The 23,291-nt window shown below is 43.9% G+C and overlaps 1 protein-coding gene and 1 long non-coding RNA gene across 5 annotated transcripts; one reads left to right on the top strand and one right to left on the bottom strand.

The window, feature by feature from the left end:
• Positions 1 to 8,010: 8,010 nt before the first annotated feature.
• Positions 8,011 to 9,932, bottom strand: LOC124681090. Its single transcript, XR_006995708.1, has 4 exons — positions 9,831 to 9,932; positions 8,895 to 9,532; positions 8,709 to 8,807; positions 8,011 to 8,340 (listed from the first exon to the last, which is right to left on the bottom strand). It is a non-coding gene; the product is annotated as an uncharacterized LOC124681090 (long non-coding RNA).
• A 4,267-nt stretch (positions 9,933 to 14,199) lies between these two features.
• On the top strand, positions 14,200 to 19,083 carry LOC124663941 (putative FBD-associated F-box protein At5g56820). 4 transcript variants are annotated; one of them, XM_047201600.1, is made up of 5 exons: positions 14,200 to 14,305; positions 15,534 to 15,646; positions 17,370 to 18,173; positions 18,272 to 18,424; positions 18,499 to 19,083. In XM_047201600.1, exons 1-5 carry the CDS (start codon positions 14,260 to 14,262, stop codon positions 18,874 to 18,876), a joined length of 1,494 nt encoding a protein of 497 aa, XP_047057556.1. In that variant the 5' UTR covers positions 14,200 to 14,259; the 3' UTR covers positions 18,877 to 19,083. The 4 variants fall into 4 exon arrangements, with proteins under 4 accessions (XP_047057556.1, XP_047057724.1, XP_047057668.1 ...); XM_047201712.1 differs by lacking the exon at positions 14,200 to 14,305 and adding an exon at positions 15,836 to 15,951 and having other exon boundaries at positions 15,537 to 15,646; XM_047201656.1 differs by lacking the exon at positions 14,200 to 14,305 and adding an exon at positions 15,729 to 15,951 and having other exon boundaries at positions 15,560 to 15,646.
• The last annotated feature ends 4,208 nt before the right edge of the window (positions 19,084 to 23,291 follow it).

Below are 23,291 nucleotides of genomic sequence, written 5' to 3'. Positions count from 1 at the left end.
GGAGGGACCAAAATCGTCGGCCATGGTACACCAGCAACCACGGCGCGACTTCAACTTCGTCGGCCATGGCAACTTTTCTTGTAGTGACTATATTGGCCTTCTAAATTTTTCACCCATTTCGGCAATTGATGCCAATGGGGGAGAAGTTTGGAGGGTTTAAGGGAATTTGGTTATGTCTTTGCTTTGTGCTTAAGCATGTGCCTTTATTGCATTGCATCTTGTTGCTTTGCATAGTTGAATATTTAGAGGAAACTCCACTAGGCTTTGAATGCCAATATATGCAATGAAAGTCAAGATCATTCACACATGCATATATTATGGGGGAGTTTGCTCTATATATTCAACCTATTTGTTACTTAAATTCCTTATATAAACCCTCTCAAAGAGATTGTCATCAATTACCAAAATGGGGGAGATTGAAAGTGCATGGAGCCCCCATGTGTGGTTTTGGTAATTAATGATAATCCCTATGGACTAATGTTTGCATTGAGTTATATTTGTAGGAGTTGTCCATAGGCAATTCTTGAACCATATGTTGGCTTCAAGGTTGCAATAAGAAGAATTTGATGAAGGATATCAAGTGTCAAGTATGTCTTGAAGATGAAGATGAAGTGAGCCCTCAAGTTACTTCAAGACATCAACATGTTTGTATTAGGTTGCAATAAGAAGAAATTGATGAAGGATATCAAGTGTCAAGTATGTCTTGAAGATGAAGATGAAGTGAGCCCTCAAGTTACTTCAAGACATCAACATGATGAAGAATGAAGAAATGAAGTGCAAGTTCAAGATGAGCCAACTCGAAGAATTCATAAGCTTGAAGCTTGCCATGGAGAAATGAAGTGCAAGTTCAAGATGAGCCATCTCGAAGAGGTCCTTTGCTTAAGTCTTGTCATCCATATGGTGATCATGGATATGTGAAGATGCGCCGAAGAAGAAGCTCTCCCATGGTGGATTATGGGGGAGCAATCCACATGGTGGTCATGATTATGTGAAGATGCGCCGAAGAAGAAGCTCTCCCATGGTGGATTATGGGGGAGCAATCCACAAGACTTCGTCAAGCAAACACAAGCAAGAAAGGCGTTCCATCTTGTTGAGGTCAAGATCATCGTCATCGAGCTCAAGTGGAATGCGCAAGTATAAGGTTTGCTCTTGATAGGGTTTCTTTCTCACCGGTCTCATAGTGTAGTTGGAGACCGGTTTATAGTTTAGTTGCCGTACTATCAAGAGGGCTCTCGAGTGAGTAACTCGATCGTATCATTCGGAGAGAGCTCAAACCTTTGCATCCTTGCATCATCTTTCTTGGTTGTTATTTGGACCTTATCCATGTGATGTTTTAGAGCTTGTGCTTATTCTCATGACAAGCTCTAGTTCATCGAAAACGGATTCGCATAGATCACTTGTTGCGTTTTCGAGTTTAGTTCATCATCTTTCTTGGTTTTATTTGGATCTTATCCATGTGATGTTTTAGAGCTTGTGCTTATTCTCATGACAAGCTCTAGTTCATTGAGAATGGTTTTTGCATGGGCAACTTGTTGCATTTTCGAGATTGGAGGTTTTACCGGTATGTCTTTTTTAGATAGGTCAAACCTTTCATCATTTGTTTCTATCCTCCCTTGTTGGACTATGATGGTTTCCTGCATGATCTTGTAGAGCTTGTTCCTAGCTTCAAAACAAGCCCAAGATCATCAAAATCGGAGTCCGGATGCTAAAGTTATGCCCGTTTTAGTTTTGGTGTTTCTGCGGTTTTTTTTTGGGGGGGGGGGAGGCGGATAATCCGGCCCGAATGGCCAATTCCGGGCAAATATCCGGCCAAATATCCGGCCCGAGTCCGGGGGCGATTTCGGGGTGCGGATAATCCGGCCCGGGGGCGGATTTTCCGGCCTGGGAGGCCCCAAACGGTCATATTTCGTTGGGAGGGGGTATATAAGACCCCCTTCTTCCTCCTTGGGCTGGTTGGTTCACTCTCTCTCTCCCCTCCATTGTTGTCCTTCAAAGCTTGCCCTAGTTCTTGATTCCTCCCATGATTCTTGCATATTCTTGAGGGAAAAGAGAGAGGAGATCTAGATCTACATCTTCACCAATCAAATCCCTCTCTTTGTGAGGGGAACCCACTAGATCTTGATCTTGGAGGATTTTGTGTTTTCCTCTTTGTTCTTCCTCTCTTATTCCCCCAATAGCTTTTGTAACTTTGTTGGAATTTGAGAGAGAAGGATTTGAGCATCTTTGTGGTGTTCTTGCCATTGCATTTGGTGCATCGGTTTGAGTTCTCCACGGTGATTCGTGGTGGTGAAAACAAGAAGGTTGTTACTCTTGGGTTCTTGGAACCCTAGACAGATTCTAGGCCTTTGTGGCGGTTTGTTGGGAGCCTCCAATTAAGTTGTGGATGTGTGCCCCAATCTTTGTGTAAGGCCCGGTTTCCGCCTCGAAGGAAATCCCTTAGTGGAACCGTGACCTAGGCCTTTGTGGCGAGGGTCACCGGAGATTTATGTGAGACGCCTTCGTGGCGTTCGGTGTGTGGTGTGAGTACCGCATCTTGGGGTGGGGCCTTTCTGGCGTTGGTGTGCATCGATCAACCACACCTCAAGGTGAGCCTCTTGTGGCGTTCGGGAGCACTAAGCAACCGCACCTCTCCATCGGAGATTAGCACTCGCAAGAGTGTGAACTCCGGGATAAATCATCGTCTCCCGCGTGCCTCGGTTATCTCTATACCCGAGCTCTTTACTTATGCACTTTACCTTGTGATAGCCATCGTGCATGAAGTTATATATATCTTGCTATCACATACTTGCTTGTATTGCTTAGCTTAAGTTGTTGGTGCACATAGGTGAACCTTTGCTTAGAATAAGTTGTTGGTGCACATAGGTGAACCATAGTATATAGGCTTTGGGCTTGACAAAGTAAACGCTAGTTTTATTCCGCATTTGTTAAGCCCATCTCGTAAAAGTTTTAAACCGCCTATTCACCCCCCCTCTAGGCGACATCCGTGTCCTTTCAAGAGGGAGAGAGGGAGAGAGGGGAGAGGAAGAGAGGGAGAGAGAGGGAGAGAGAGAGAGAGAGAGACGAGGAAAGGACCCATCGAGATCTGGGAGTAGTATCCATCCCAATCCCCTTTTATGTCCACTTTGATGATCGCCAAGGATCATCAGAAAAACAAATTACAGAAATGTGTGCCTTAGTAATTCTATAATTAGAAGATTAAAGGACAATAGGATCATCTTACCAATAGCTGGATCAAAGAGCACCGCACTGAAACCCAACCACAGGGTCCAACATGCAAACAGAAAGACGAATCACAATCTACTTGTATGGCAAATGCATAGATTAAACTTTATAGTTACATAAATTACCAACATAGGAAATGAAAAATTGATGAGCCTTATTTTCCCCCATAAAGTAGACGCTTTAGTCATTCTACAAAATTATTAAGTACAAGAAAAATCCATGTCACAACTAATGAATCAAGAGGGAATGAAGATTAAAAATCACCATATGAATCAATTTTCAACTGCGAGCATGGGTACTTGTTGGACGGAATAGATCAATGCATAGGTAACAATTTTCCCAAGGAGGTACTGAAAAGATCTATGCCGGCCATTTGCACTGTTAAAGAAGGAAAGAGGGGCAAACCTCTAACTTTTTCCGCTCAAGCACAAAGAAGATCATGTCATCAAAAGCAAAGGTATTTTCGCTCAGAAATCCATACCGACTCATTTGATGGGCTCCATTCAGTAGCAGAGCAGGCTGGCGCAGCTGTCAACGCAGTGACCGGCCATGAAGCTGGGGTTGTCAAATTGTAGAAGAGTTTTGTCGGATGGCAGATCAACAAGGGAAGAGGGCGTGCCGATGTGAGCGTCGCAGAGGTAGCGGGGCTGGACCAGCATCTCATACGTACCCGTGCCGCCGGAGTGGCGATGATCTGAAGAAATATGATGTTAATTGGACGCATAATATATGAGAAATCGGCTGGAAAGAGGATGCAAGCGATTAGTAACGCATCTGCATTAAGCAGGGATGGTTATTACAGGAGGAGAACGGACGATCTTCTTCCCCATCAATGCGGCGCCGACGGCTGTTGAGTGTTGAGGTCGCACCCAGCGCCAGGAAGTGAAGCAGCTAGGATTGTTAAGAAGTTGGGCTGGTAGCGTGAGAGAATCTTGGTTAAGGCCAAACCGTTAGGCCTATTTTAGCATTTCTGGGCCCAAGAAATATGGTGCGGCCCAAGTCGATGTGGGCAGTAGCAACCCTGTAACGACAGGGGCCTTTTTAACGGGATCCATCGATTAAAAGGCTGCACAATAGACGTGAGTTCGCTCGCGTGTACCGATTCGGTAAGGGAAAACAGATGTAGACCATTGTATTGTCCGATCCAACGGCGCAGAACATTCGAGCGCTGTGGTGAGCTCCTGATGGTTCATTATACTGTTAACTAATTATTGGAGAACTTTTATTGGTATGCACATGTCTATTGGTTGGCCTCTATGCCATTTTTTAGAAGCTTGGCTGTCTCTTTCGAATACTATTCATCATAATATAACATGGTACTAGGAAGCAATGGCGCGGCGGCACGCCGCGCCCGTGCTTGTGATCCGTTGGCATATATGGCTGGCCCTATCTACTTCTCGGTGCTAATTCGTTAGGTTTTTTTAAATGCCGATGTGTGTTTTTTGGATAAAGAATAACGGTGTAAGTTGTTCACGTTTGAATAATTGTTGTATGAGCTGGCAAGAAACAAAACTCTCTTTTTCAAGGATGTGTAATGTAATTGTTGTGATCAGGATGTTGTATGTAAATCAGTTTGAAAGCTCTGAAATACACCACTTCCTTCCGCTTTACAGGTTGCTATTTGCAGTTGCCTTGTTAGCTGTTAATGATTGTTGTCACTACATGCTCTGAACCATGTCCAGGCCGTGGTCAGAGGCTGGAGGCTTCTTGCAAAACATGCGGAGTGGTTTGAGACTACACTCCTCGTTTGTCTGATAATGAGAATATACATTGTGATACCTAGGTCTGTACTCTGGAGTTTAACCGTAGCTCTGTTGGACATACATTGTTGGACAGCGCCCGCTGCTCCGAGTTAAATGGTTATTAGTTTGCTCAATTCACTATGCATAATTGTCCGTCTACGTATTCATTATTTTGTGAATTCCGTCTGAATGCCAGCTGACCAAACTGACACAGCATGTTGCTTGAAAATGAATCCTGGAGTTACAGACCGTACTATCATTGAGGTGCAGCGAATTGACTGGCTTTGTTTTAATCCTATCATTGAGTTGGCCTGAGTGTTTGCTAAGAAGTGATTTAAGTTGACAGTACCGGAGGCACCACTGATGAAGTCTACCGCTGACATGTGTACCGTCTCCTTCCTCTCCTCCATCCCCAAATCGAACAATTTGCCCCGTCCTCCCCACACCGGCACAGCCTTGCCTCCCCACACCGACGCTGCCCCAGCTCATGAAGCTCGCCAAAGTCTCCTCCCTTCCTTCCATCTCCCCAGGTGGCACCTAGCTTGTCGGTCACCAGCTGCAGAAGCACCACCGGCTTGTTCGTGCTGTCCCCTTCGCCACGGATCAGTCGGTGGATGCCCAGGTCGGCGAGCAGCGGTTGCATCTCCGTGTCGAGGACCAGCCGCGCGCTCCACCGCACCGAGGAGGTCGGGGCCCTCCTTTGCGCAGGAGGAATTGACCAGCCTGCAGCTCCCGGCCGACGCCGACACCTGCATTGAGGTCGGACGTCGCGATGTAGCTGGTCATCGCTGTCACGAACGGTGACCTCGCCATCGCAGTCCTCTCCTGATCCTCAGGCGTAGCTGGTGAACAGACGGGGCGGCGAGGCGGGCTGCATTGGCCATCTATGGATAGAGCATTTCCATTGCATGGAGATGAGGAGTGTGATGCATTGCACGGTGGCCGCTCGTGGTGGTTCACGGGGGCAGCGGGAATCGAGGGGGAGCCGGATCGGGTCGGGATGGAGCGGGATGCCCTGGCTGAGGTGGTCGCCACGGCGCCTGGAAGCTGCACGCGAGTGTGGGATGGCTGGATCCGGCTGCGATACTTGGAGCAATTGCGGATCTGCCAACTGGTATGTTATTCTGCTTATTATTACTTATGCCTACATAATACTGCAAGTGTTTTTGTCCATATTAAGCGTAATGCACATATTAAAATTGGCACCATTGCATTAACGAAACTGAAACTCAATTTCAATTTGCTAACTCTGGCAATTGGAGTTCAGCCACGTTGAGACCACTATCCCTCATACTATCCGTAAATTTGAATGCTTATGTGAGCTATGTACTAATGTTTCTTTTTTTTTGAATGTACTAATGTTTCTACTATGCCTAAATTTTATTATGATAGTGTTGGATTACCAAATAGTAGTATGGTCATGTGTGCCTTAAATTTTTTTTTTTTTGAAAGGGTGTACCTTCAGTTTTAACATTGTGATTCATCTAGTAAGGATGCTTTAGCAAAAATAGATGAGATTCCTATTGATGTATGTATACATCTTAATTTCATGATTGCGGACATGTTGTGCATTGTTCTTCGTTCTACTATCACCGGCAGACTCTTCTTAAGAAACGTAAGTGCAATTGTTAGTATGTCGGGTGCGAATAGTAAATTTCAATTCCCCCAAAATAAAGCAATAGAATATTTCCTAGGAAATAAGCAATGTTTCTTGAACCCTGTGAATTAGCCTTGTTGACCAGAAGAACACGCCAGCAAAGTTGTCTTTACAATTTTTAGGGAATGCAGGGAAAATTAAATACACATGGTCTGCTGTCTTGCAGCTTGACCTATGAGAGAACACATGCGTACTATGAACCATAGTTTCTAATACTGTATCAACTATGAAGGGGACCTTCTCAGGGGATAAAAAGTAATACAAAGAAGATGAAACAAAAGAGACAGTCTCTTATAAATTCATTGACTGCAATTATATACAACACATATATACAATAGAACACTATGCAGTGGTAGTTTTTAGCACACTGACTGTACAAAGAAAAGAGTACTGACTACATAGTTCCTTCATCTAACCGAAGCCTACTATTTCTGCGGTCAAATGATCTACATATAATAGCAGAGTTCTTGTAATGAGGTAAAATCGGTAGGTTGCATACCAATCAACTAAGGAAAAAGGTCGGCAACAGGAGGACAACGAACAACATGGAACCCAGCATGAACTGCCCCTCCATTGGACTCACCACGGCCACTTCCTTCCAACCAATGGAACAAAACTTAGAAGCTTATAAATATAGTACCCAAGAAGTGGTAGAAAAGTAGTATCATGTTAAGACAATCATCCAATATTTTCCCCGATTGATCTGATTCATCTCATATCTGACCTGGTCCGGAACACTGATATTGAAGGAAGCTCAATAGCAAGTTTCCTTAAAATATAATCAAACAAAAGCATTTTGAGAAAGGTAAATGGAAAAGTGCATTCATGCAGTTGTTTTAGTGAATATGGTTGGGGCCACATTTTAAGTTAAAACGAAGAGCAGTGCAATATGTACAATAACCATTTTTTTAGGACTATAACATGTATGAAGCAGCACTACATACCCGCTCTTACTACTGCTAACGCAAAAAGAGACTGGATATGTCAACATCTTCTGTTTAGTAGTGAGGAGCAACTCTCGAAAAAAAAAGTAGTGAGGAGCAGGAGCGAAATATTTATAGGTCAAACATGCATTCACCTTTTTAGTTTAAACTTGTAAATTACTCCTTTTACCGACCGAAGGAGACGCATACCAATCAGCTCAGGAAACCCAGCACAAACTTCTCTTCGATCGAACCCACTCAGTGTCCACTTCCTTCCAAACAACAAACAAAATTTAGAAACTTGTAAATTTAATACCCAAGAAGCGGTAATGTGGATTGACATTACGAATAATATCATCTAATTTTCCCGTATTGATCCCATTCATTGCATAGGGAACACTGATATTGAAGGAAGATTAGTAGGAGGTTTTGCAGTATAATAGAAGAAAAATATTTTTGGGAAAGGTAAATGGAAAATATAGTTCTTTCAGCGAATATGGTCCTGCCACAATTTAACTTAAAAAGAACAGCGGTGCAGTATGTACAATAAACAGGTGTCATTAGAACTATATATATAAAGCATCATGCAACAAAACATTTATCCTTTATTTCCGCTTTAAGTTATCATGAAAAATCAGTGAAGACATGCTCTGCGGCTGTGCAGCAATGGACGTAGAACATCACCAATACCTTTGTGACACCTTGTTCTATAAATTATTACGATGCAAGATCCCTGGAGGCATGCTGTGCACTGGGCAACAATGGACTTAGAACACCAACAACACATTTCCACCACCTAGTATGAAAATAGTTGCAATCATTATGCTCTTTAAAAGTTGGGTAACAAAGAATTATCAAAATTACAGAAATCCATAAATTGAGAAACTGAAGTGAGAATTATATGCCGACATAACATGGTCTTTTCTTCTTGCTTCTAAGGTCCTGATATGTGGAGAACATGTCATTATAGTAGATGCAAAATTGCAGTTGAGATAGTGATTTCTAACAACCATCCAAGCCATACTCTCTAGCCCTCGATGTAGAACATCATTAACACCTTGCAATACCTAGATATAACATGCTTGCGTTTGTCGCCTAACAAAGGTACGCATGTAGTTTCATAACGGTCCGCTGAAGTACTGCTATCTATACCAAAAGCCATACCTAGCATATTTTAAGAGAATATGCCTCATTGGCTCTTGATTCGTATTCGGCCGAGTGATATTCATTAACAATGGTCCATGGTCACCAGTACAGCAACATCTGAAATCGGTACGAAAAAGGAGAATCAAGTGCACATAAAAAGCAGACAATTTAATATGAAATGTACAGGCTGCATCCAGTGGAAACCTGATAGAAAGGTGTTGTCCCCTGCGCATGACTACAGAATAGCAAACGATTCGCCTGACTACAGAACAGCAAATGATTCGCATTATACGGGAACAAAGGAAAAATTTCAGAATCCGGAATTTCTTCGCTGCTACCTATACCAAAAGCCATACCTAGCATCTTTTAAGACGATATGCCTCCTTGGCTCTTCATTCATATTCGACCGAGTGATATTCATTAAGAATAGTCCATGGTCACCAGTACAACAACATCTGAAATTGGTACGAAAAAAGAGAATCAAGTGCACATAAAAAGCAGGTAATTTAATATGAAATGTACAGGCTGCATCCAGTGGAAACCTGATAGAAAGGTGTTGTCCCCTGCACGTGACTACAGAATAGCAAACGATTAGGGTGACTACAGAACAGCAAATGATTCGCATTATACAGGAACAAACGAAACATTTCAGAATCCGGAATTGCTTCGATGACTTTTGTGCGTTGAGTAATCTTGATCCTGTACGGATGATTGGCTGTCTTGTATTTGTTCCATGCTGCAGCAACAATTAAAGAATCAAACCTGTAGATAGAACCTTCCTTTAGTTGTTCTCTGAACTTGTATACTCGATTGGGTGGTACACAGCCTTCCATTGTGTTGCCCTGAAACATCAGTTAAGTGTATATATAAAAAAAAAGTTTTTTAGCAAGTATCTGTACAACAGATTGGAATTCTTGGTTATATTGCAGAAAATCAGCCTGTTGAAATATAAGTGCAGCAAGCCAATATGCAGGCGTGTTTGTCGGCAAAAAAAGATAAGTGGTCACTTATTGCTCTTTGATAATGGAATGGGCATTCACGGGCGATAAGATTGAATTCCCCTAGCGACCTAGCTAATTGTATGTGTCATTTTCATGAGTGATAATAGCTAAACGAAGTGTCTGAATATTTAGAAGGTACCTCTCGGTAATAATAATGAAGTCCAACTCAACACTTTTTGCCAGGTAGATTGATCCCTATAGGCATGTACTCCTAGATCCGGGGGGGGGGGCACACATTATGATTTTCTGTTCAAACGGTTTCCCTGTAAGGTACTATTTTCAGTATTGGTTGGGGAAACAAAAAGATACAAACAAAAAATGAATCACAAATATGAAAGGGAAAAGAATAACCTAAGATCATGAACAGATCAAAAAAAAGGAATTAGTAAGAGGGAAGGGGCAGAAGACCCACATGAGGCGGAGAAGGCCCGCACAACAACATCCTGGTAGACATGACGTCCCTCAACGGGTCGGCATCGCCTCCGTCTAGCCTCGTAGCCTCGAATCCTGCAGTTTAAGGGCATCTCCAACCGCGCGACCCAAACGGACGCGCTAGGCCGTCCGGTTTGGGCCGTTTGGGTGGCCGAGCGGACACGCGGACAGCGGCCCGCGTCCGCGTGTCCGTTTGGGTCGCGCGCTGCGCCCAACGCGCGGACGCATCGCATAACCGGAGAAACACGAAAACAAAAAAAAGAGGCAAATTTAAACGAAATTTCATTAAACATATGCCCTATTTTGGGCAAATTTGTACATAGCCCTATTTTGGGCAAATAAATTAACAAAAGAAGCCCCTATATGGGCTTTTAAATTTAAACTAAAAACCCTCTATTAGGGTTGGTCGGCGGTGCGGTAGCCGCCGGTGCGCCGCCTAGCCCCTGTGGGCATCGTCGGCGACGTCGTCGTCGTGGACGACGTCCCCGGGCGGCGAGGCGCTGTTGTGGCTCGGCCGCGCCGGGGACTCCGGCCACGGAGACCATAGGGCCTCCTCCCAGGCCGAGTGGGGGTCCGGAGCCACCCGAGGCTGCGACGGCGCACGGAGCGGCGCCTCCTCCCCGAGGCGGCGCCGCCTCTCTGCCCGGGCGCGGCGCCCGGCCTCCTGGCGCCGCCGCTGCTCCGCGCGGCGCTCGGCCTCTGCCGCCGGCTGCTCCTCGCGGCGCTCGCTCGTCGGCGCGGCGCTCGGCCTCCTCCCGCCGCGCCGCCTCCTCCTCCTCCCGTCGCGCCCGGCGGGCCCGGGCGTAGAGCTCCCGGCCTCCGCCTCCTCGACCTCCCGCCGGGCCGCCTCCTCCATCTCGGAGGTGCGAATGGCCGCATGGAGGTGCGGCCATTTCGCCTCCTCCTCCGCCGAGATCATCAGCGCGGCGCGGAGGTCCGGGTCCTCGGGCTTCGGCTCGAGCAGGAGAGGTGGCGGTTGCGGCAATGCCGCACCGCCGCGGGCGGCCTCTCCGATGTGGAGGCCGCCTCGGTTTCTTCCTGCAGCCCGCAGCGCCGGCGGGCGACGGCGGCCGCCGCTCGCCTCGTCGTCGTTGGCGAACCGTCGCTTGGCCATGGCGGCGGTTTCGCTGCGGGAGTGGAGCTGGGGACCGGAGTGGAGGGCCGGATCCCCTCCGGTCCCCATTTAATAGACTCCCTGGTCACCGACAGGTGGGCCCCAGGGAGACGAGGCGACCAGCGCCCGGACGCGAGCGGACGACGCGTGCCATCCGCGGCCACGCAAACCTAGCCCAGATTTGGGCCGGGTTTGCGTCGTTCCGGACGCCGCGGCCGTCCGCTTTTGCGGTGCGTCCCCGCGCTGGGCCGCGTTTTTGTCCGGCTCGACCCATCCGGACGCGCGGGCGCGGTTTGGGTCGCGCGGTTGGAGATGCCCTAAGTCCCCCCACTGGCGCCCACACGTCGCCATCTGCGTCGGGAAGGAGTGGGCTGACCCGAACTCCTCCTCCACGCCGTCAGCCGTCCTTCACGCCGCCAGCCGTGTCGGTAGATGGCACGGCAGCAAGAGAGAGGAAAGAGGAGGTCGGGCCTAGAGAATAATGTGGGAGGCGGCAATAGGGAGGAAGAGAGATGGGATAATGGATACCACGGGAAGACGATCCACAAAAATAGGAAGGAGAGAGGGGCGGAGAGAGGCCAACAGCCGGTAGCCGGTTACCCGCCCGGCCAAAAAAAGATTTAATGAAAAACAACTAACCGGGGGAACCATGGAGGCTAAACACAAAAACTGTACGTGTCAGCCAATGACCCGACGGAAAAGCGGATAAATAGCATATCTACAGTAGCTGGAGCGTTTAGAGCGCGCAAATCTTGTTAGCTTTTATATAGGGTATATAATAATTGGGTGCCGATGTTTATTTAAAAAAAAAATCAGGAGTCACATTTATTGAGTTTTTAGGAAAAAAATATAAAAAAACTGAATGTAACAAATGGTCTACCCCATAAATCTGTATAATATTAATTTCAAATACTCCCTCAGATTCATAGTAATTGTTGAAAATTTAAAAACACTTATTATAGGTCGGATGAAGTACTTTGTATTTTAAGCTACATACTAGCAAATGTGCCCGTGCGTTGTATCGGGAGAGAAAATCTTTATCGATAGGTTGCATAAACCAGTCAGCTTCAACATGTTCATGGTGAACTACATGGTTAGCCACGCTAACACCGCATATTATTCCACCGCTTGAGCCAGGGCACCGTACACGTGTGCCCATGCGCCACACCGCTAAATCACCCTACTCCCGGAAAGCCGAGCTGAGAAAAGTGGATAAATCATTTTTTGAGGAGTTCAGATGTATATTGTCCTAAACCGAACTTCGAGTAATTTGACTTTCGCGTTTAGATTAGGTTGATCCTTTCATAATGCAAAATTTGTTATAATAACAATGGACGAAGTTGGTATCAAAGATTTGATACAACTAATCAGCTTTGACGGGGTAGCTGATAAGTGCCTTTTTCAAATATATATAAACCAAACTAAATGCTTTGAATAGGCATATATTTTAATTCATTTTTGCTACCAATCTGTAGAATCTGTAGGGAGTAGGGACTCAGCCAAACGTGTGGACTTCAAGCCTGATATTTATATTTAGCACACGACCTCACGGGAATGTTACACAAAACAATCTGAATGATTTAAATACTACAATACTCAAATCGAAGTGCAGAAATATAAGAGCTTTGGGTAAGATTACGAAAGAAATATTGAAGAAAATGCAGAGTGAGCCTTTTTAAGGAAGAAGTAAAAGGTAAACAGATCTTTACGGAAATATTATGAAGTGGAAGGAGTAAATTGAGAAATTGCCAAAGAGATGAGGTTTCTCTCCCGTGCTGACTCAGATGTAGGAAGTTTTCCCAAATTACCGCATCTCTGCTGGCCCGGGAGAGAGCAGTCATGTGCCGGCCAATCGGAGCTCTTTGCCGCGCAGAGGCACTGCTTCCGTTCAATGGCGTTTGGAGCTGCGCCTGGAGTATGTTCTCGCGGGCGTCGTCGCGACGTTGATGTACCGGCGGGAGCTGCCCAACTGCGCCACGATCTTCTGCAGCAGCTCCACGGCGAGGCGCAGAAGAATCCGCCGTGGGACGGGAGTGGCAGGTCAGCTGGACGCGGATGGGGTCGGAGTAATGGAGGAGCATGAACGCGGCTTCAGCCTCAACCGCTTCGATCTGCTGCTTCTTGAGCGCCGTGCCATCGCCGTACGGATTCGCCATGGCAGACAACCCCTAGCAACGCCTGCTTGCGTGGCCCGGTAGCTAGAGTGCGCAGAGGCGTTTGCTCGTGCTGAGAAGGTGGGGCTGGACGGGACCAAAAAAGGATGGGGCGACTCGTAACGGCGGAGGGTGAGCTGAGGGTCGAGGGGACCTGAGAGGCTGCGGAGCTGAGAGGATGCGAGAGGAGCTCCGCGAGGGCGGTCAACTCGTGCGAACGAATCTTTATTCATGAACCGGTACAATGGCATATGTGTATTAAGTGATTTGGTGGGAGGGTAAAACGGTCCAAAAAAAAAAGCGTTGATGAAACTTTTTGGCAGAAATTTTGGTTATACGGACCAAACCAAGGAAACCTTAGCTCCTTTATTATTAGGTATAGAAAAATGACAAGTGCGTGGATATTAGTATGCATATTTCCAAATCTCTCAGTTTTATCTGATTTTATTGTTTTTTGTGTAGCCTATAATATAAAAACTTCATATTACGACTTTTCATACATGTGGGTTACATCATTGTACAGATTTGTTTTCAGATTTTTAAACTTATGAAAATAATTTTTGATTTTTTCAAAACGAAAGGGTTCACCGGTTGGCAAAAACACTTTTCGGCTATTGGTTGTTTATAAAAAAAAAATTACTCCCGAGCTCCGCACTAGGGTTTGGGGCCGCCGTCCGCCAATCTCCGGCCACTGCACCTCGTTTCCGCTGCCGCCTCCGTCTCCCGGGAGCCACAGGAAGGTTGGTCGCTGCCTGCCCCCCCTCACTGGTCCGCAGTGCGCGGCTTCTGCGTCCCTGTGGACGAGCGCGACGTCTCCATTGACGCCGGGCTCCGCCGAGAGTTCCAGGCGCTGCTCGTGGCTCATATCCATGAAGCGCAAGCAGAAGCGGCGTCGCCGCCAAGTCCTAGCCCGGAGTAAGCCTTAACTCGCTCGCCCTCTCTGATTCGTTTCGCCTCAGATGGATACTATTAGCCTCAGATGGATACTATTAAATTTGTAGTTTGGTAATCTTATGGCTCTTTTTTATCTGTAGTTTGGTAATCGATTTGTTTGGATTAGTCTCAGATGGATACTATTAAATTTTAATTCGTTTGAGATTGAACTGTCATTTGGGTAGGTTAGGTCCCAATCGAGTTCCTTTTAACACATATCCATATTTGTCTCTTAAAAAGAGCCATAAGATCATATGATGTATAATAAGGCACCAAAAACTAGTGCCCTAAAAAATCTAGGGAAGGAGAGAGAAGGTTTTAGGGCACCAGAAAAGTTTTTGCTGTAATAGATGCCCTAAAACTAGATCCGACAGTGCTGAGGTAGGGAGGCGGATCTGACGGTTGCCAGGCGCCAAGCTCAACTTTGGCTGGCGGAGGTTGTTGGAGGCCAAGGGAAGGCGGCGTGGGTGGCACTGGAGCTGAAGGGGGAGCCGGGCATGCGGCCAAATCTGGCGACGCTGCGCTGACCGAGGGCCGAGGGCTCCACAAGAAGCAGCGGCTCGCCTGCAGTCGTATAGGGGTAGCGGTGGTTGCTAATCGACGTCGGTGGGTTGCCGTGGTGTTGTGACGACCAACTCGAACGGCGGCAGGGCGAGGAACGGGCAGATTCAGGCGAATTCAGGTGGTGGCGCCCTGTGATTCAGTGGAGGTTGCGGGGGGTTATGGTGGAGGTCCGGAGTGGCGGGAAATGAGCGGTGAGATGAGGACGGGGCAGAGGGTTGCCAGCGGAGTCGCGGCGGTGGCGTGCGTCGGCGAGGACCATCTGGAATCGTCGAGTCCGTGCCACATTGCGTTTTGGTAGGATAAGGCAGCCATCTTGGGCCCCAAATATAGAAGCAAATTTTTAGGGTGTGTCCTAATTTTTTTCCCAATATAGGGATAGGGCATCTGCTCGAACACCATTTTTGACCTCTGGTGCCCTAAAAATCAGTTTTTTGGCACCAAATTTGTTGTGCATCATCCGTTAGAGATGTTCTAAAGGAGATTTTTTTTTCTAACACATAGGTGAGTGCTGACACTTCAGTACTAAAAATTTGGTTTGGGGAGGAGATTTCAAGATATTGTTGCCTGTTTCTGCGTGCACGCTGCCCCCCCCTTCTCTGATGTTTTTATGTTAGATGCGGTATTAACCATGGTTGTTGGGTTGCAGATGGATTGATTGGTACAGTGAATAGAAGAAAGGACTCGCCCTATCAACACATTGGCGATGGTGATTCTCAAAATGGCGAAACATTGACATATTCAATCCCATACCTTCCAGAGGTACCACAGCATAAAATTCTGATGATGTCTTAGATTGCAAGTTTAATTTCGCTGTGACTGCTCTAACCACAGTAATTCATAGGACACTGGTAGCTGCGTATTATTTATTAACAGAGAAAGCATATCTTTTAGTGCTTCAGTTGGTCATGGTCCTATATCCCTAGTGACTTACTCCCTCCAATTATGAAGTTCTGACAGCAGATCTGTACTGTGTGCATGCATTGGCGTGTTGTCCCAACGCCATGCGGTGATGACTGGAGAGAGTGGTAGCTTTGCTTTGTTCTAACTTCTTTGTGCAAAGGCTGGTAATCACCATCACATTTATATTATCAATACACATTCTATTTTATTATCTATGAAAGGTACAATATTACCTCAGTGTCTCTGAACTTCTCGGATCATTACTCATTCCATTCTTTTCTTACTTGTCCTGCCATACCGAGACAGAACATATATACGTAATAATGACACATAGACTGCTTATGGTGTTCGATAGTTGATATGGGTGCTGTGTCTGATAAAGCATACACCATAATCATAACAGCCTAGGATCTTAGGATCTTATGAGAGCTGTCCAGCCTTGAACTAACAGCCCCATCAGTATTTCTGAAGGTAGTTAGATAGCACTTGTTCTTAAACATAATATTGAGATTGCATTTGTCTTCTCCCCATAAATATGTACTTCCTCTGATCACTAATTTAAGACCTTTTAGATATTTCAAATTGGACTATGTACGGACCAAAATGAGTGAACCTACACACTAAAACACCTCTAGGTACATGCATTTACGAAAAAAGCTAGAAGGCCTTACATTAGTGAACGGAGGGAGTATTTAACATATCTTAAGCATAGAGGATGTCAAATTATTGTCAGCTGTTTTTGTATTGATGCACTTACCATTAAATCTAGCTTCCTTAAAAGGTACAGCGTAGCCAATGGCCATAAGGCATGGCAAGCATCATTAAATTCCTTTTTTCCTCTTAAGTCCAATAACTGTAACATGTGATCCCTGATACAACAATTGGGAGCCATGCCAAGTTTGTATGATTAGAACATAATATTGAGCAGGCCTAAGGATGCTAACCATGCATATTTGTTTGATAAGAGTATGAAAAATGGTCAGTCTTAATAACTTAAGTATGATAATGTGTTAGTGCTTCGATGCTGAAATGTTGTGCTGTAACAGCATATTAAGTCTAGAAAATTTGATCATTTGGATTCACTATTCATGCTAGGACATTAATTAACAAATGACTCTTTGAATTGTGTGTTATCTCATGATGTCCTTTTCGAAACTTCTTGATTCTATTTCATGGGGTTCTGTTGGTTTAGATGTTCTATTTGTAATTTTGTATCCAATGCATAAGTTCCATATTTCTGTTTCTTTGCTATGCTGACCAATTTATAACATGCTATTGCACAATAATACATCACTGTGCATTTTGGTTGACACAAGTGCACAGAAAGCTGTATCACTGATTAGTTTGCGCCCTAATGCAGGTAAGAATAAATATCATAATTGTCAGAAAGCCATTAGTAACACTGTGAAGAAAATTTCTCTATGCAATGCTTAGTTTGCCTAATACTGTTACATTAGTTGCACCATCTATCTATGTAATATAGCGCACTATGTGCAATCATGCAAAGAGCTGCCTGGGGTAGACGATACTCCATGTGGTTCTACTTTTTTCCTTTCTCTGATTGGCATTCCATTGCATGCAGAACATCTGGCATCGTATACATTCCCTAATGCCAATGCGTGATGCTGCTCGTGCTGCTTGCCTTTCTCGCACCTTTCTACATTTCTGGACATACTATCCCAACCTCACCTTGGACTGGAAAACGCTTTGCTCCAAGGGACATGGAGGAAATTTGAGCTGCAAAATTGACAGCATAATTAGGAACCACTCCGGAATTGGCTTGAAGATATTGAAGCTTAATTTAAGTGATGATGACTGTACCTTTCCTCATATCAACAGTTGGCTCCAGTTTGCTGTTACACCAGGGATTGAGGAGCTCACCCTTAAGCTATATAAAAAGTACAACTTCCCATGCTCACTTTTATCTGATGGAGTTAGAAACTCAATTCAGTATCTTCAACTTGGCTCTTGTACCTTCCGTCCCATGGCTGAACTTGGCCCCTTGAGAACCCTAAGAAGTTTGCATCTGTGTTCTGTGCGTACTACTGGGGATGAATTAGGGTGCTTTATTTCCAACTCCCCTGCTTTGGAGCAGTTGACACTTTATGATTGCAAGGAGATAAATTTCCTAAAGATACCTTGCATGCTGCAGCGGCTCACCTGCCTGACTGTTGTTGGATGCTGGAGGCTTGAAGTGATAGACATCAAAGCTTCAAATCTCTCCAGTATTGACGTTAGTGGAGAAAATATTAAACTCTCACTCAGAGAAGCATTGTGCATGAAAGACTTGCGCATGCGCTGTCCCAAAGTCGTCTGTTATGCGCTTGCCGAGCTGCCGTCCATTATGCCAAATCTTGAGACTCTTAGTTTAGGTTCAGATGATGAGGTATAATTAAAAGACTTAGTGCTGCTATACATGCGTACAACAGCAGTCATACCTTGTGCATATAATTAATTTGAACAGTACATATATTTGTTGTGCAGGTGGTTAATACACCGATGCTGCCTACCAAATTCATCCACCTCAAGCACCTGAGTATTCAAATTACAGGAGAGACATTTTCGCCATCCTATGATTATTTTTATCTGGTTTCTTTCTTGGATGCATCTCCTTCCTTGGAGACTTTGTTCTTGGATGTAAGTCACTGTTCATTATGTTGGTTTACTAAGTGGGTCCATCGATTCAATTTCGTTTTTTATTCCATCTTCAGGTATCTCAGGAATATTTGGAGCATGAATCAGTTTTTGGAGGTCCCTCACATTTGAGGCAGATGCCTGAGAATCACCATGTCTGCCTGAAGCGTGTGGAGATCATAGGGTTCAACTCTGCAAAGAGCTTGGTTGAGCTAACATGCTGCATTGTCAAGAACGCAGTCTCACTTGAGTTCCTTATGTTGGACACCATTCGTGGTAGTCACATGCGTTGTGGAGAAAATAGTAATAAAAAGTGTTGGCCCATTAGTAAGTCTGTTCTCAAGGAAGCCTCTAGAACGGTCGTGGCTATAAGAAGGTTCATTGAGGATGAAGTCCCGCCTACAGCTAAGCTTAGTGTTCTGGAGCCTTGCACACGGTGTCATTCGAGTGGATGATGGTTGCTGTCATAAGCTTGCAGCCGGTGAAATGCTGATGGAGGGTGGTGGATGTCATATAAGTTATCTTAATTGCACCATGTATATATGATCATAAATTTGATACCATGCTTTGTTTCTTAGATTATCGGATAAGTTATTTTGAAGGCGTAGTGTGTTGTGACTTTAATCTAATTATAGATAAACCATTTTTTCTTTGATGGATTATTGAACCTGTTCTTTTATTAAAAAAACCTATCGTGTGCGTGGATCTTAGTGTCAGTAGATAGATGATTTTCGCTCTTTATTAAAGAGGATCTTTTCTGTTTGTTGTTGACTACCCGATTCAGTGGATTTGTTTAGACTCACGGATATGAAACAAAACTTAATTTGTTAGGCCATCTCACTCGCACCCACATAGCCCTCTGAGGGCTATTGTGGGCGCCGGATAGAGAAAGGTGCCTGCCAGTGGCCCTCAAAGGTTGCTTCGGTTTGGCATGGTAATTTTTTTTCCATACTCGGGGTTGGCCTCGGGGTGCCGGACGCAAGGCGTTGTCACGCTACCTCGCCTCTTTCTAGCTCGATAGATCTCCACACCGGTATAAAGGAATTTCCTAGTATGTTTTTGACATGCTGAGAACCTAAAAAGAGAAAACCTAAGCAAGAGAGAGTGTCTTGGAAGGGTCTTTTAAATACTCAGTGTTGATTATATTAGTCGTTCACAATCGAAATTTTTGGCTGGACTAGTACAAATGCCCGTGAGTTGCCACGGGAAAACAAGACATAAAGAGAAACGATTTCATCTTACCGGATGATATTAGCATGCCCAATCCAACACTATGCACTGACATTTTTATCCCTCCTCCTAAACCCTCCTAAGAACCAAAATTATGTGTACTTTCTATCTCTTTTTGCACATCTATCTCTTCCGTGGTGCACAATCTAGCAAATTCCCACCATGTTTGGCATATTTGATTAAGATAATTAGCGATACTTTTATTTTATAAGCATGTTAATGATAATTTTTTTGCTCATACTAAATACATTCCAACAAGTGCAATAATCTTAAACAATAACAAAAAAAATGCAAAACATCAAGAAAGGAATATAGTGCTTCTCTTTTCTATGCACTTTCAACATTTTTTTTGATAAGAAAGCACTATATAGGTAGTGTATACAAAACTATATTGACAATTTCCTTTCCCAATGCACATGTAAAGATTAAAGGACACAGTCATCCAGCTGAGTGAAAAATCACGTGATTTGATTTACTCACACTATGTATCATCATGCTTCAATCATTTCTTTTGTGGCGCTCTCCTCCCCCTCTTTTCCTCTACTGTAGTAGCCCATACTTCAAGAACGTACAACACCATTATACTTCATAGTCACCATACACCAACGTGTCACTCACCGTTATGTAGAATTTTTTCTTCAACTACGCCAAATTGTTACATTTGGAGCAACACTGCCATGACACTTGACTGAAAATATAAACTACTAATGCTAAGGGCATGTACAATGGTCATATCTTAGCAGTGCCACGTAGTATAAATGCTGAGGTGGAGGAAAGAGAAAGATAAAAAAGACTTTGCCTTCTCTTAGTTATGATATCATCTTTTAGCATAATTTCTCTCACCACAAATTTAGGATGTCTCGTTACTAAAGACAAGACTAAAAAATAACCCATTGTACATCATGTTTTATTGTTATATCTAGATTACGTGGCAGGACTAAGATAAGACAGTCTTATCAACCATTGCACATGTCCTAATACGTACGACGCCATTATACTTCGTAGTCACCGTTAACCAACGTGTCACTGACCGTTATGTGGAATTTTTTCTTCAACTACGCCAAATTGTTACATATGGAGCAACACTGCCATGACACTTGACTGAAAATATAAACTACTAATGCTAATCCCCACACCACCACTGCTTTGAAAACTATGCATCTAAATCCATGATATCACAAGTTCATATATTAGATTTAACATTTTTTCATGTATATAAAATAAATCCATGATATCAAAAGTTCATGATATTGCCATGCTACAAATATCTCTCGTGTGAAATTAAAATAATTGGCTGTCACAAGTCGACAGCAACAGGAAAAAACATTTGTTTATAGCAAAATCTTTTTTGCCACTACATTGAACCATCTATAGATCTTCCAGGCGTTTCCTTCGGAGGCACCTCAAACTCACCTTCAGTTCGAAAAGCGCACTCAAAGGGCTGCCATACACCTTCCCTAGTTGGATCATGCTCGTCAACTACTTCATCTGGCACAGTAACATGCACTTCAATAGCGTCAGCGATTACAAGCAAATATGACTTCGCCACTTTGATCAAGTCACAAGAACACAATTGCTCTTTAAAAGTAATTTTGTAGTTTCCTTGGTTTATTTCATATTTGCATCTCTACACATCCATGCTACTGCTTTCAAGAATACAACTTTACAATAGTAGCTTACCCAAGCATCACTCTCCACAGCCGAGCCACTGCTCGCGCTACGCCGCTGCATCATCAATTTTCTCCACATGCGGCAAAGGCACTGGCTAATTTTATCAGAATGTACTATCTGTTTATAATTTATAAACAAGAAAAGGGGTATTTACTTACAACACAGCCGCCCACAATGCAAGAAAATGGTGACATCTCATTTAGTAACTGATGGTATGAAGTACAACAAAGTTTGCATCACAACAACGATCAGAAATGAATCAAATTATACTATTGGACTGGTAGGTAACCAAAGCAATTCTGAGAACGAGCTACATGCCTACATGATTACAAGAAATAAAATTTGGTATTATTCATTCTGAAAACTACTTGGACCAAAGTAAGTTCTACTTACGATATCAGGTCATTCAATAATATTCCTAGATGTTAATGGAAGCTCGTAATGTTTTTAATGCAAAACTATTTCTACTCAACCGACGGGCTAAGAAACAAGTTAGCTTTCATCAAATAACCCCTCCACAATCATCTGCATTACAGATTTTGGAAGCACATATGTATGAAAAGTTAATTGCTACGATGGAAATACAGCAATGTAGACTGTCACACTCAATGCGATGTGCTACATGAAACAGTTAAAGTTCAACCACTTCAAGCCTGATGTACAGTACGTCACACAGACTCTTCCTATATGCAGATCTTAATAAGAGAAAACAAAACTTCCTATTATAACTGGGTCAAGCAGAAGTTCCATGCTCACTTATCTATAGACTCCTTGGTCCTGAGATACCTGTAATAAGATGGGAATTTGAATCTCTGATTGCCCACTTATGTATAGATTTTGACTCTTTAAACTAATAGCACTATCTCCTCCACAAAGAAACATCCATGATATTTCCCCCCGCAATTGATCAAATGCAGACATAAAGAACGAAAAAACGTTCAAAGTAAAAACAATCGGATAAACTATTTTACTTATGAACAAAACTACAATAGTCTGCGACAAGTCTCATGCCCTATCATGACAGAACCTGATTACCAATAGTTCCAGTATAAAACAGTTTATAAGTCATTTTCAGGCTCCAGTGGTTTCAGCAGACTGTTTTCCAAGCACAAGCAGATTCTCACCCCACTATGAAATTAGTTCCCGACCTTGCTACTGCATGCATTCACATGTAGGCATTATGCATAAAGCAATCCATAAGGCTCAGCCGAAGTCATCCCACAATGTGGGATAATCTAGTGCCAAGAAGCAACAAAATGAGAAATAGTATAAGATTTGCAATGAGTCTCCAAAATTAGTTGATGTGTGGAGGCAATAATAATAATCCAGGAATAAAGCAGCCAATTTAAATCTTTGATATGTAAAGGTGCAACAGATGGTCAATGAAGAAATATGATAGGTACAGCCCCAGGAACTGCGGACTGGGAGAGCACCTCAATAAACAAATATCATAGGTACAGTCCTTTTTTCTGCAGCAAATCTACACCCCTATTCCCTATAATTGGCATTGCTTTGCTAAGGTTTATGATGTATTCCAAATATAAGTATGCATAGTTTTAACTTTTAAGAGATAAAAGTACGATTATAAGTGCCAAATATCTCACCTATGATGTAAGGATCTCACTGTAGACTATCTGAAGGCATACAGCTACCACTCCCTCCTATGTCTCTGCTCTTCTTACCCCGTAAATTATTTCAAGCCATCAAGGAGCTTTTTGTCACCTTTTGTCTTTTAATACCAACATATAGATGGTGTAATACCAAAGAGTGTTCCATATCCAATTATTTAGGAAACATTACTCTAGTAACTAAAGAAATACAACAAATATTTTCCTTTAAAAAAGCCATTCTCAAATAGTCAATAGTTAATTACTGCAAAACCAGGATTTTTTTACTCCAGGCCATGCGTCATGGAAAGCTATTTCTATCATGTCGTACCACGACTTGTCCCCGGCAGTCCAGTCTATGG

This window comes from Lolium rigidum, chromosome 1 (genome assembly GCF_022539505.1).
Source record: "Lolium rigidum isolate FL_2022 chromosome 1, APGP_CSIRO_Lrig_0.1, whole genome shotgun sequence".
Taxonomy (NCBI): Eukaryota; Viridiplantae; Streptophyta; class Magnoliopsida; order Poales; family Poaceae; genus Lolium; species Lolium rigidum.
Note: the sequence above shows the minus strand (reverse complement) of the source record. Positions and strands in the feature narration are given on the sequence as shown.

Bases quoted from the DNA above. Each gene is read 5' to 3' on its own strand.
- LOC124663941 (XM_047201600.1), top strand. From the start codon at position 14,260: ATGAAGCGCAAGCAGAAGCGGCGTCGCCGCCAAGTCCTAGCCCGGA. The intron at 15,647-17,369 runs GTACCACAGCAT...CATTGCATGCAG, and splicing joins CAATCCCATACCTTCCAGAG to AACATCTGGCATCGTATACA. The intron at 18,174-18,271 runs GTATAATTAAAA...TTTGTTGTGCAG, and splicing joins GTTTAGGTTCAGATGATGAG to GTGGTTAATACACCGATGCT.